We start from the raw sequence: 15,000 nt of genomic DNA, 5'->3' as shown, positions 1-15,000 counted from the left end.
ATCCAGACCACAGTACACCCAGACACATCCACACCCCCACCCCAACCAATCAACACCCTCCCACGTCAACCATGCCCACACTCCATTTAGGCCCCCTCAGATCAGACCTATGCTACTCCTGCCCACCCCATGCACCCCACCCCCGCAAAGAGGGCCTCAACATGGAAGCCACACATACGCCCAGGTAGTGAGCGGGCAAACAGTCCCAACCCCCACTCTCACACTCGCCCAAGCCAATGGCATGTACCAGATGCTCAGCAGGCTCTGCTCACACTTACTGGCCTGAGGCTAAACCACGACCAACAACATTGGACACTCTATGGAACAAAAAGCCTTCACTATATTATCCTGGAATATCCAAGGCCTGAGGTCATCTGCCTTTAGCCTAAAGAGCAGAAACCCGGACTTCACCAAAGAAATCGGTAATACAGACATTGTCATCCTGCAAGAAACCTGGTATAGAGGAGATGGACCCACTGGTTGCCCTCTAGGTTACAGAGAGCTGGTAGTCCCATCCACCAAACTACCAGGTGTGAAACAGGGAAGGGACTCAGGGGTATGCTAATTTGGTATAGAGCAGACCTAACTCACTCCATTAAATTAATCAAAACAGGAACATTCTACATTTGGCTAGAAATTCAAAAAGAAATTATCCTAACAGAGAAAAATGTCCTCCTGTGTGCTACCTATATCCCCCACTAGAATCCCCATATTTTAATGAAGACAGCTTCTCCATCCTGGAGGGGGAAATCAATCATTTCCAGGCCCAGGGACATGTACTAGTCTGTGGTGACCTAAATGCCAGAACCGGACAAGAACCTGACACCCTCAGCACACAGGGGGACAAACACCTGCCTGGAGGTGACAGCATTCCCTCCCCCATATGCCCCCCTAGGCACAACTATGACAACATAACCAACAAAAACGGGTCACAACTCCTGCAGCTCTGTCGCACGCTGGGTATGTACATAGTCAACGGTAGGCTTCGAGGGGACTCCTATGGTAGGTACACCTATAGCTCATCTCTTGGCAGTAGTACTGTAGACTACTTTATCACTGACCTCAACCCAGAGTCTCTCAGAGCGTTCACAGTCAGCCCACTGACACCCCTATCAGACCACAGCAAAATCACAGTCTACTTAAACAGAGCAATACTCAATCATGAGGCATCAAAGCCAAAGGAACTGAGTAACATTAAGAAATGCTATAGATGGAAGGAATGCAGTTTGGAAACCTACCAAAAACAATTAGGCAACAACAAATTCAATCCCTCTTAGACAATTTCCTGGGTAAAACGTTCCACTGTAATAGTGAAGGTGTAAACTTGGCAGTAGAAAATCTTAACAGTATATTTGACCTCTCAGCTTCCCTATCAAATCTAAAAATCTCAAATAGAAAACCGAAGAAAATTAACAATAATGACAAATGGTTTGATGAAGAATGCAAAAATCTAAGAAAGAAATTGAGAAACCTGTCCAACCAAAAACATAGAGACCCGGAAAACCTGAGTCTACGCCTTCACTATGGTGAATCACTAAAACAATACAGAAATACACTACGGAAAAAGAAGGAACAGCATGTCAGAAATCAGCTCAATGCAATTGAAGAATCCATAGACTCTAACCACTTCTGGGAAAATTGGAAAACACTAAACAAACAACAACACGAAGAATTATCTATCCAAAATGGAGATGTATGGGTAAACCACTTCTCCAATCTTTTTGGCTCTATAACAAAGAATAAAGAGCAAAAACATATACATGATCAAACACAGATCTTAGAATCAACTATTAAAGACTACCAGAACCCACTGGATTCTCCAATTACATTGAAAGAGTTACAGGACAAAATAAAAACCCTCCAACCCAAAAAGGCCTGTGGTGTTGATGGTATCCTCAATGAAATGATCAAATATACAGACAACAAATTCCAATTGGCTATACTAAAACTCTTTAACATCATACTTAGCTCTGGCATCTTCCCCAATATTTGGAACCAAGGACTGATCACCCCAATCCACAAAAGTGGAGACAAATTTGACCCCAATAACTACCGTGGAATATGTGTCAACAGTAACCTTGGGAAAATCCTCTGCATTATTATTAACAGCAGACTCGTACATTTCCTCAATGAAAACAATGTACTGAGCAAATGTCAAATTGGCTTTTTACCAAATTACCGTACAACAGACCATGTATTCACCCTGCACACCCTAATTGACAATCAAACAAACCAAAACAAAGGCAAAGTCTTCTCATGCTTTGTTGATTTCAAAAAAGCCTTCGACTCAATCTGGCATGAGGGTCTGCTATACAAACTGATGGAAAGTGGTGTTGGGGGTAAAACATACGACATTATAAAATCCATGTACACAAACAACAAGTGTGCGGTTAAAATTGGCAAAAAACACACACATTTCTTCACACAGGGTCGTGGGGTTAGACAGGGATGCAGCTTAAGCCCCACCCTCTTCAACATATATATCAACGAATTGGCGAGGGCACTAGAAAAGTCTGCAGCACCCGGCCTCCCCCTGCTAGAATCCGAAGTCAAATGTCTGCTGTTTGCTGATGATCTGGTGCTTCTGTCACCAACCAAGGAGGGCCTACAGCAGCACCTAGATCTTATGCACAGATTCTGTCAGACCTGGGCCCTGACAGTAAATCTCAGTAAGACCAAAATAATGGTGTTCCAAAAAGGTCCAGTCACCAGGACCACAAATACAAATTCCATCTAGACACTGTTGCCCTAGAGCACACAAAAAACTATACATACCTTGGCCTAAACATCAGCACCACAGGTAACTTCCACAAAGCTGTGAACGATCTGAGAGACAAGGCAAGAAGGGCATTCTATGCCATCAAAAGAAACATAAATTTCAACATACCAATTAGGATCTGGCTAAAAATACTTGAATCAGTCATAGAGCCCATTGCCCTTTATGGTTGTGAGGTCTGGGGTCCGCTCACCAACCAAGACTTCACAAAATGGGACAAACACCAAATTGAGACTCTGCACGCAGAATTCTGCAAAAATATCCTCCGTGTACAACGTAGAACACCAAATAATGCATGCAGAGCAGAATTAGGCCGATACCCACTAATTATCAAAATCCAGAAAAGAGCTGTTAAATTCTACAACCACCTAAAAGGAAGCGATTCACAAACCTTCCATAACAAAGCCATCACCTACAGAGAGATGAACCTGGAGAAGAGTCCCCTAAGCAAGCTGGTCCTGGGGCTCTGTTCACAAACACAAACACACACTACAGAGCCCCAGGACAGCAGCACAATTAGACCCAACCAAATCATGAGAAAACAAAAAGATAACTACTTAACACATTGGAAAGAATTAACAAAAAAACAGAGCAAACTAGAATGCTATTTGGCCCTACACAGAGAGTACACAGCGGCAGAATACCTGACCACTGTGACTGACCCAAAATTAAGGAAAGCCTTGACTATGTACAGACTCAGTGAGCATAGCCTTGCTATTGAGAAAGGCCGCCGTAGGCAGACATGGCTCTCAAGAGAAGACAGGCTATGTGCTCACTGCCCACAAAATGAGGTGGAAACTGAGCTGCACTTCCTAACCTCCTGCCCAATGTATGACCATATTAGAGAGACATATTTCCCTCAGATTACACAGATCCACAAAGAATTTGAAAACAAATCCAATTTTGAAAAACTCCCATATCTACTGGGTGAAATTCCACAGTGTGCCATCACAGCAGCAAGATTTGTGACCTGTTGCCACGAGAAAAGGGCAACCAGTGAAGAACAAACACCATTGTAAATACAACCCATATTTATGCTTATTTATTTTATCTTGTGTCCTTTAGCCATTTGTACATTGTTAGAACACTGTATATATATATAATATGACATTTGTAATGTCTTTACTGTTTTTAAACCTCTGTATGTGTAATGTTTACTGTTAATTTTTGTTGTTTTTCACTTTATATATTCACTTTGTATGTTGTCTACCTACCTCACTTGCTTTGGCAATGTTAACACATGTTTCTCATGCCAATAAAGCCCTTGAATTGAATTGAATTGAATTGACAGAGAGAGACAGAGAGAGAGAGAGAGAGAGAGAGAGAGAGAGAGAGAGAGAGAGAGAGAGAGAGAGAGAGAGAGAGAGAGAGAGAGAGAGAGAGAGAGAGAGAGAGAGAGAGAGAGAGAGAGAGAGAGGAGTATAGGAACTCCCTGCTCATACTGTCAGACACATTCCATTAACATGGATGCTTGGAGACCTATTATTCTAAACACAGAACCAACGGAGGAAATTAAATATTAATAGAAGAGACAGACATGTTTCTCTCAACTAACAACATATTGTACAGTATCTCCATTCAGAGAAATACCAACCAGCTCAGGGGAGAAGTTCCACTTAGGCACAGACCTGGGATCAGCTGTGTGTGTGTGTGTGTGTACCGGTAGGTTCTTCTGCAGGCCCACGTGTGTGGCTCTGAGCAGGGCTCTGATGCTGGAGCTGTCTGTGTCCTCCTTGTCTCCAATCTGAGCCTCCTTCAACAGAGAGTCCAGCTTCTTCCTGATGTAACTTTCCACTTGGTGGTTACCATTACTCTGAAGAAGGGAGGGAGAGAGAGAGAGAGAGAGAGAGAGAGAGAGAGAGTGAGGGGAGAGAGAGAGAGTGAGAGAGAGAGAGAAAGAGAGAGAGAGGGAGAGAGAGAGAGAGAGAGAGAGAGAGAGAGAGAGACAGAGAGACAGAGAGAGAGAGAGAGAGAGAGAGAGAGGGAGAGAGAGAGGGAGAGAGAGAGAGAGGGAGAGAGAGAGAGAGAGAGAGAGAGAGAGAGAGAGAGAGAGAGAGAGAGAGAGAGAGAGAGTGAGAGAGAGAGAGAGAGAGAGACAGAGAGACAGAGAGAGAGAGAGGGAGAGAGAGGGAGAGGGAGAGAGAGACAGAGAGAGAGAGGGAGAGAGAGAGAGAGAGAGAAAGAGAGAGAGAGAGAGGGGAGAGAGAGAGAGAGACAGAGAGAGAGAGAGAGAGAGAGAGAGAGAGAGAGAGAAAGAGAGAGAGAGGGGGAGAGAAAGAGAGAGAGAGAGGGGGAGAGAGAGAGAGAGACAGAGAGAGAGAGAGAAAGAGAGAGAGAGAGAGAGAGAGAGAGAGAGAGAGAGAGAGAGAGAGAGAGAGAGAGAGAGAGAGAGAGAGAGAGAGAGGGAGAGCGAGAGAGAGAGAGAGAGAGGGGGGGGGAGAGAGAGAGAGAGGGGGGGAAGAGAGAGAGGGGGAGAGAGAGAGAGAGAGAGAGAGAGAGAGAGATGAGTTGTATTGGTTGTGAAACCATCTGTCCCTGGTTAAATACACCAGGTCATTAGTGTAGTCCTGGCAGTACTAGCAGTAGACAGACAGACCGGCCAGCCCAGTACAAGCAGTGCTAGCAGTACAGACAGACAGAGTGTGAACAGATCAATCCTGGCTCCAGTCCTGATCACACCTTTAAATCAGCATATATCTCACTACTTTAATTGGCTCTAAATATCACCCTCTCTTCACTGGGAATGAGGGAAACTAGCCAAGATCCCAAATGGCATATGAGAAAGCACTCTCTATGGCCGAAATGGCAGCTGTAGCTTGCTTTCCTCAGCTCGAGGTAGAAGTTGTCTCCAACGACAGATCTAGGACCAGATAACCCTACTCCAAAAAGTTATTCAGACAGTATAAACTGATCCTAGATCAGTAGCTGTAGCTCCGTAAACCTCATGAAAAAAACAATTGAATGTAACAAAAGATGATGTAATGTTAAACACATAATTATCATATATTTATGAGTCCATTCCAGATGTCAGAAATTAAATCAGAAATGAATTAGGGGGAAATCATGTTTCCCATTCCTTTTGCTTTTCCGGGCAACTTAGTCGAGGTGTATTGTATAACGAAGATAATAATTCACTGCGACAGGCTCGTTAAACATGAATTAGTCCCAAACACAACTCGGCTAATCGTCTGTCATACCTTCGCAGCATTAAAGTCCTTTGGACTGGTACTGTACGTGTATTTTGCTAGGTAGTGTTAGCTAGCAGCAGTCGGCTGTACCTGTACCAAAACGACAGTATTTTACATCCCTATAACTCGTTCTCCGTCTTCTTTTTAGATAGTGAGCCAACATGTTTTCAGTACTTTTAATTCCATGATTAATCAAAACTATTTAGTCTCTCTGCAGCAGAGTAGCAGATATGTTTGGAACAACCAATTGCAATACATAGAAAATTGTGAGAATTGTAATACATATCGTATTGGCACCTAAGTATCATGATAATATCATACCATTAGGACCCTGGCAATTACCAGCCCTAATTTTAGCTCAATACTGTCATTAGGAGTCCATTGCATGGCCTGTCACTCACCCGGTGACAACACACTGATTAGTGGACAGGCCTTCACACTGCACCAGTCCTCTGAATTATTGAACTGCACCAGCCCTCTGAATTACTGAACTGCACCAGCCCCCTGAATTACTGAACTGCACCAGCCCCCTGAATTATTGAACTGCACCAGCCCCTGAATTACTGAACTGCACCAGCCCCCAGAACTGCACCAGCCCCTGAATTACTGAACTGCACCAGCCCCTGAATTACTGAACTGCACCAGCCCCCTGAATTACCTGAACTGCACCAGCCCCTGAATTATTGAACTGCACCAGCCCCTGAATTACTGAACTGCACCAGCCCCTGAATTACTGAACTGCACCAGCCCCACACCAGCCCCTGAATTATTGAACTGCACCAGCCCCTGAATTACTGAACTGCACCAGCCCCTGAATTATTGAACTGCACCAGCCCCACCTTGAACTGCACCAGCCCCTGAATTACTGAACTGCAGCCCCAGCCCCTGAATTACTGAACTGCACCAGCCCCTGAATTTCTGAACTGAACTGTACCAGCACCCCTGAATTATTGAACTGCACCAGCCCCTGAATTACTGAACTGCACCAGCCCCCTGAATTACTGAACTGCACCAGCCCCCTGAATTACTGAACTGCACCAGCCCCCCTGAATTACTGAACTGAACACCAGCCCCTGAAATTGAACTGAACTGCTGAACTGCACCAGCCCCTGAATTACTGAACTGCACCAGCCCCTGAATTACTTGAACTGCACCAGCACCCCCTGAATTACTGAACTGCACCAGCCCCTGAATTATTGAATTGAATTACTGAACTGCACCAGCCCCCTGAATTACTGAACTGCACCAGCCCCTGAATTACTGAACTGCACCAGCCCCTGAATTACTGAACTGCACCAGCACCCCCTGAATTACTGAACTGCACCAGCCCCCTGAATTACTGAACTGCACCAGCCCCTGAATTACTGAACTGCACCCCCTGAATTACTGAACTGCACCAGCCCCTGAATTACTGAACTGCACCAGCCCCTGAATTACTGAACTGCACCAGCCCCTGAATTATTGAACTGCACCAGCCCCTGAATTACTGAACTGCACCAGCCCCTGAATTACTGAACTGCACCAGCCCCTGAATTACTGAACTGCACCAGCCCCCTGAATTACTGAACTGCACCAGCTGAACTGCACCAGCCCCCTGAATTACTGAACTGCACCAGCCCCCTGAATTACTGAACTGTGAAAAGGATTATAGCTGCATGTGAGAACATTTTTTATTTATTTTATTGAACCTTTATTTAACTAGGCAAGTCAGTAAAGAACACATTCTTATTTACAATGACGGTCTAGGAACAGTGGGTTAACTGCCTTGTTCAGGGGCAGAATGACATATTTTCACCTTGTCAGCTCGGGGGTTCCAATCTTGCAACCTTTCACTTACTAGTCCAACTCTCTAACCACTAGGCTACCTGCCTCTAACCACTAGGCTACCTGCCTCTAACCACTAGGCTACCTGCCTCTAACCACTAGGCTACCTGCCTCTAACCACTAGGCTACCTGCCTCTAACCACTAGGCTACCTGCCTCTAACCACTAGGCTACCTGCCTCTAACCACTAGGCTATCTGCCTCTAACCACTAGGCTATCTGCCTCTACTATCTCTAACCACTAGGCTAGCTGCCTCTAACCACTAAGCTACCTGTCTCTAACCACTAGGCTACCTGCCTCTAACCACTAGGCTATCTGCCTCTAACCACTAGGCTACCTGCCTCTAACCACTAGGCTATCTGCCTCTAACCACTAGGCTATCTGCCTCTAACCACTAGGCTACCTGCCTCTAACCACTAGGGTATCTGCCTCTAACCACTAGGCTATCTGCCTCTAACCACTAGGCTACCTGCCTCTAACCACTAGGCTACCTGCCTCTAACCACTAGGCTATCTGCCTCTACTGCCTCTAACCACTAGGCTACCTGCCTCTAACCACTAGGCTACCTGCCTCTAACCACTAGGCTATCTGCCTCTAACCACTAGGCTACCTGCCTCTAACCACTAGGCTATCTGCCTCTACTGCCTCTAACCACTAGGCTACCTGCCTCTAACCACTAGGCTATCTGCCGCACCGTGGCTTTGACTTGTTGTAACTTACATTGCTGTTCTTTAGTTTAAAGTTGTCGTCAATCTCATCAGCACTGTCGTCATCATCTGACACCTCCCCCTCCTCAACATCCACAGACAGGTAGGGAGGGAGACGCTTCCCCTGGAGAGCGAGAGAGAGAGAGAGAGAGAGAGAGAGAGAGAGAGAGAGAGAAAACAGAAAATTCAACTCAACACATTTGGCCTTCTCCTTATTTGAATACCTGTACACCATTATAAACATCCCAACAGTAAACTCCACCCCCAACCTCTCACACAGACATTCCAACAAAGACATTAATGGCCTTAACCTGGCGCACAGAGAAAACACATGAATCACAGTTTTGCTCTCAACACAGAAAGAACACCCCTGGCTGACTCCCGGTTCAACCCGTACCAACCAGCTGTTACTGTCCAGGGCTCCATGTAGAAACCTCTACTGGAGGTCCCCTGACCTCTTTGGTACTGGGGGTTTGTAGAGCCCCCTCTAGCTAAACCCCACCATACTCTCCACCCCACATACCCCCTGCCACTGATGTGCCTCCACTACTGAAAGGCTCCTAATGTTACTAACCTTTGTTACTAACCGCGCAGAGGTTGTAGAGGGCTTTACCTCCCACCTCCTCAAACTCCCCCAGGCTAGGAGTGTTAAAATCAAACAAGTCCTCCAGACCCCCTTGCCAGACCCCCAGTCTCTGCCGTCACCTGCAGTGGTGGAAACATTGGTGCCCCACACTCCCCTTACTGGCTCAGACAGTGCCTCCTGGACCTCCTCCAGGAATCTCTCCAGCAGCCTAAGAGACATTATTACTGTTTGTTGTGCCAGGACTTCAGGGGTTTTCCACTCCTCCTCTCCCAGCAGTCTCAGGTCACCCAGCCTTTGTAAACCCCCTGCCATCAGTCGCCTCTGCAGGGTGGCCGACTGAACCAATCTCAAAGGGATGGCTGGGTTGTGGAAGATAGGCTCCTCCCACACCCAAAGCACAGGCTCCACACTCACTTCTCGTGGGGGTCTTAGCAGCTGCCAGGCCTTCAGCACTGCAGAGTAAAAATCAGCCTCTCCAGCCTCATGAGGAACAGCTGCCGGTCCAACTCTAATCCGCCAGCTCTCCTCAGCATGCTGGTTCCCTCCAGCAGACATCAGTATGGTACAGCAGTCTCTGCACTGCCTTTAGTCGGAAAGCAGCCACCCTGCTCTCTGGTTCCACCAGGCCCTGTCCTCCTACGTGGACGGACATGTACAACACTGCCTCCCTCAGCCAGTGATGAACCCAACCAGATAAATTCCACCAGCTTGCGTTGCTGGCCGGCGGGGGGGCTTGAGGACAGCCAGTTTATGCCACAGGAAAGATGCCACCAGGTTGTTGATTATCAGCACCCTTCCTCTATATGACACTTGGTACAGGAGCCACATCCACCTGGCCAGTCTTGACACCACTGCCTGTGTCAGCCCCTCCCAGTTATCCTGACCCACCTCTCTGAGCCCAGGTACACCCCCAACATCCCCCCATGCCCCACATAACAGAGCTTCGAACTTGCCCCAGTTTACCTTAGCTGATGAAGCTCCCTCGTACACTTTAAGACTAGTCTCTAGTGCCTGCATATCCTGACCATCACGGAAACATCATCTGCATGTGCTGACACTGCTATGCCTGTCAACACACCCATGCCTGTCCAGCACACTCCCTGCAGTCTCCTGCGTAGCAGGCCCAAAAAAAGGCTCAATGGCTAATGTATATAACTGTATATGCCTTCTCTTGATCTAAAGAGACCAGTCCAAAGTTCACATTAGAATCTCATGACAAGTCCAACATGTCCCTGATTGAGAACACGGTGTCCGTGTATGAGCCTCCCGGTACAGAATATGGCTGGTCCTTGTGTACTATACAACACTCAAAAAGTCCCGTCCAATTAGTCCCCAGAATTTTTCATAAAAGTCCACTGGGAGTCCATTGACCCCCGATGCATAGCCAGGGGACATCTGGGTTATGGCCACTGCCAGTTCATGGGACAACAGATGAATGTCCATTTTATACCTCTGTGCCAAAGAGAGCTTAGGGAGTTCTGCAAACAAGACCTGAGCACACATAGGATCATACATTTCTGCCCTATACAACTCAGTATAAAACTCCACAGTCCGCTCCCGCTTCTACCCCACCACAGAGGTCACCCGCCCATCAGACAGCCGTAGACAATGCATACCCTTGGCTTCACCACTGTCTTTCCAAACCAAAGAAGAAGGAGCTGGGAGCATCCATCTCCTTGAGCATGGAGAACCTAGCTCTTACAAGTGTTCCCTTTGCTTTAACCTGGAAAAAGCAGCCCAGGTCCCTACATAATTCAGCTAAATTAGTCTGGAGGCCGACATTGCCTTGCCCCACCATCTCTACCTCTATCTCACTAATACAACACTCTAGTTCCCCCAACACTCTCCTAGACTCTGAGAATGAGTGTACTGTTGACAGAAAAGCCGAATTTGGACTTTCCCAACATCCCACCATTGACTAAGAGACTCATACTCCTCTCTTTGCTGCCTCCATGTTTCCCATCTTGTAAGACCTTTACATTAAACTTCCAATAGGATGCCTGCCGAGGCCCTGGTGAAATAGACAGCCTTGGTTACGTGGTGATCCAACCGGGAGAATGGTAGAACCCAAGAGCCTACTTCTCTGATTCCTGGACATGTAAAACAGAGTCCGTGCTGCACTCACCCTAGTCCCAAAGACCTTCACCCATGTTTACTGTCTTGTGTTGGGCTGCACTCACCCTAGTCCCAAAGACCTTCACCCATGTTTACTGTCTTGTGTTGGGCTGCACTCACCCTAGTCCCAAAGACCTTCACCCATGTTTACTGTCTTGTGTTGGGCTGCACTCACCCTAGTCCCAAAGACCTTCACCCATGTTTACTGTCTTGTGTTGGGCTGCACTCACCCTAGTCCCAAAGACCTTCACCCATGTTTACTGTCTTGTGTTGGGCTGCACTCACCCTAGTCCCAAAGACCTTCACCCATGTTTACTGTCTTGTGTTGGGCTGCACTCACCCTAGTCCCAAAGACCTTCACCCATGTTTACTGTCTTGTGTTGGGCTGCACTCACCCTAGTCCCAAAGACCTTCACCCATGTTTACTGTCTTGTGTTGGGCTGCACTCACCCTAGTCCCAAAGACCTTCACCCATGTTTACTGTCTTGTGTTGGGCTGCACTCACCCTAGTCCCAAAGACCTTCACCCATGTTTACTGTCTTGTGTTGGGCTGCACTCACCCTAGTCCCAAAGACCTTCACCCATGTTTACTGTCTTGTGTTGGGCTGCACTCACCCTAGACACAAAGACCTTCACCCATGTTTACTGTCTTGTGTTGGGCTGCACTCACCCTAGTCCCAAAGACCTTCACCCATGTTTACTGTCTTGTGTTGGGCTGCACTCACCTAGTCCCAAAGACCTTCACCCATGTTTACTGTCTTGTGTTGGGCTGCACTCACCCTAGACACAAAGACCTTCACCCATGTTTACTGTCTTGTGTTGGGCTGCACTCACCCTAGTCCCAAAGACCTTCACCCATGTTTACTGTCTTGTGTTGGGCTGCACTCACCCTAGACACAAAGACCTTCACCCATGTTTACTGTCTTGTGTTGGGCTGCACTCACCCTAGTCCCAAAGACCTTCACCCATGTTTACTGTCTTGTGTTGGGCTGCACTCACCCTAGTCCCAAAGACCTTCACCCATGTTTACTGTCTTGTGTTGGGCTGCACTCACCCTAGTCCCAAAGACCTTCACCCATGTTTACTGTCTTGTGTTGGGCTGCACTCACCCTAGTCCCAAAGACCTTCACCCATGTTTACTGTCTTGTGTTGGGCTGCACTCACCCTAGTCCCAAAGACCTTCACCCATGTTTACTGTCTTGTGTTGGGCTGCACTCACCCTAGTTTTTCATTGCATGTTGTACTGATCTTACAAACTTTCTCGGATCAGAAAAAAAAGCCTCAAGATGTACTTTTTTCCCCTTGGTTTCATTCAGGAACCTTGTCAGTTCCCTCACCGTGTACTTTGACCCCTCTGCTTGACTGGCTGTCAGCTCTGGACCCATTGAGGAAAAGTCTGAAAAAAAGGCCTCCTCATCATCCTCTTCCTCAGACTCACTTTCCTTCTCCTCTTCTCCATCTCCCATCAGACCACCTGCCCTTTCTCTCTAGTCGGGGTCTCCCCCCCAGGACCAGGCAAAGGTCCCTTGGTGCCTTTGACCACACCAGTCTCTCCCACCTCCTTTCATCTCCTCCTTTTTCCTCTTCAGAATGACACCTTCCTCCACCCCCCTAGTCGATTATCCTTCCCTACTATACTCTCCTCATCCACTAGCATAACCTGACTAGACCCAGCCTCATCTACACCACTATCCATATCCTGATAAGGCCCAGCCTCAGCTACCCCACCATCCATAACCTGACTAGACCCAGCCTCATCTACACCACCATCTGTAGCCTGATTAGACCCAGCCTCATCTACACCACCATCTGTAGCCTGATTTGACCCAGCCTCATCTACAACACCATCTATAACCTGACTAGGCCCAGCCTCATCTACATCACCATCCATAACATGACTAGGCCCAGTCTCATCTACACCACCATCCATGACATGACTAGACCTAGCCTCATCTACACCACCATCTATAGCCGGACTAGACCCAGCCTCATCTACACCACCATCCATAACATGACTAGGCCCAGTCTCATCTACACCACCATCCATGACATGACTAGACCTAGCCTCATCTACACCACCATCTATAGCCGGACTAGACCCAGCCTCATCTACACCACCATCTATAACCTGACTAGGCCCGGCCTAATCTACACCCACCATCCATATCCTGACTAGACCCAGTCTCATCTACACCACCATCCATATCCTGACTAGACCCAGCCTCATCTACACCACCTTCTCTAGCCTGACTAGGCCCAGCCTCATCTACACCACCTTCTCTAGCCTGACTAGACCCAGCCTCAACTACACCATCATCACGGGCATGACTAGGCCCAGCCTCTGCTGTCTGCGTCTCATTGCCCCCTGCACCTTGACCTCGATTTCCCCCACTGGCGCTTGTACCCTCACCTTGTCTACGGCCTTTATGTGGGCACGCAAAGCTCTTATGCCCCAAATCCCCACACTCAAAACACCGTAGACTATCTGTGCTGGAAAACCTTGTGTAGAGCCCCTCCCCATGCCTCACTTTAAAATGCACATTTAGCTGTTGCCCGTTGTTATTCCGAAGCATGAACACTTGGCTCCGGAACGAAACAACATGCTTAATGGCATCTGCCTGAAAACCTGCCGACAGGACACGAAACCCACTAGCAAACTTACCAAAACAACTCAGCTCTTTCCTGATTTGATCATCCGTAATAAATGGAGGCAAATTTGCAACTACCACCCTTGTCGAAGGGATAGAAAGAGGTGAAATTGGCACCAACACCCCCCTTACAACTATTCCACTAGCAATGAGCCTACCAACCAAATGTACTCTTTTCATGAACACAACCACAGCTTGATTCATTCTGGAAGCGGAATGTATAAATTCAGCTCCTACCTGTTCACCAACTGCAAGCAGAACCTCATCCACCTTAACTCCATTCTCAGGAACACACCTGAATCCATGTCGTAACAACAGTGTCCCCTCCGCGCTAGGCTGAGAAGCCATCGCGCACACCACACCTTCCAAACACCAGGAAACTATAACTCTGTCCTCTTCCACCCAAACTCTGAAAAACCCTGTGGATACCGCTAAAACAAATAGAGCATTAACCCTCCAGCATATAAGAGAGGGAGAGAGAGGGAGAGAGAGAGGGAGAGAGAGAGGGAGAGAGAGAGGGAGAGAGAGACTGAGAGAGAGTTATAGAGAGAGAGCTAGAGTTAGAAAGACTGAGAGAGAGTTATAGAGGGAGAGAGAAAGAGAGAGTGAGAGAAAGGGGAGATAGAGAGGGAGAGAGAGAGGGAGAGAGATAGAGAGAGAAAGAGAGATAGATAGAGAACAATAAGATCCTTTGAGTCCAGCAGAGAGGCATCCCTCTCAGTGTCAATAATGTCCTCCTTCACACCACTACCACACTCACCCTTTCTCTCTCTCTCTCTCTCTCTCTCTCTGTCTCTCAGCCCTCTTCTCCCTCTCACGTTCTCTCTCTCTCAGCCCTCTTCTCCCTCTCATGCTCTGTCTCTCTCTCTCAGTCCTCTTCTCCCTCTCACGCTCTCTCTCTCTCTCTCAGCCCTCATCTCCTCTCTCTCTCTCTCAGCCCTCTTCTCCCTCTCACGTTCTCTCTCTGTCAGCCCTCTTCTCCCTCTCATGTTCTCTCTCTGCCCTCTTCTCCCTCTCACGCTCTGTCTCTCTCAGCCCTCTTCTCCCTCTCACGTTCTCTCTCTCTCAGCCCTCTTCTCCCTCTCATGTTCTCTCTCAGCCCTCTTCTCCCTCTCACGCTCTGTCTCTCTCTCTCAGTCCTCTTCTCCCTCTCACGC

General features: G+C 47.6%; 1 protein-coding gene across 1 annotated transcript in view; it reads right to left on the bottom strand.

The window, feature by feature from the left end:
- The window catches only part of LOC112266197 (1-phosphatidylinositol 4,5-bisphosphate phosphodiesterase eta-1), a 330,113-nt gene that overhangs the window by 217,031 nt on the left and 98,082 nt on the right, over nucleotides 1–15,000 (bottom strand). The window contains exons 11-12 of the mRNA XM_042296451.1: nucleotides 8,508–8,618; nucleotides 4,437–4,589 (exon numbers count right to left, since the gene is read on the bottom strand). Of these exons, the coding sequence (XP_042152385.1) occupies nucleotides 4,437–4,589; nucleotides 8,508–8,618 (264 nt within the window). The remainder of the gene's footprint in view (nucleotides 1–4,436; nucleotides 4,590–8,507; nucleotides 8,619–15,000) is intronic.

The sequence above is a fragment of the Oncorhynchus tshawytscha genome, linkage group LG13 (genome assembly GCF_018296145.1).
Source record: "Oncorhynchus tshawytscha isolate Ot180627B linkage group LG13, Otsh_v2.0, whole genome shotgun sequence".
NCBI classification, from domain to species: Eukaryota; Metazoa; Chordata; class Actinopteri; order Salmoniformes; family Salmonidae; genus Oncorhynchus; species Oncorhynchus tshawytscha.
The sequence above is the reverse complement of the archived record's forward strand: the minus strand, read 5'-3'. Positions and strand labels throughout refer to the sequence as shown.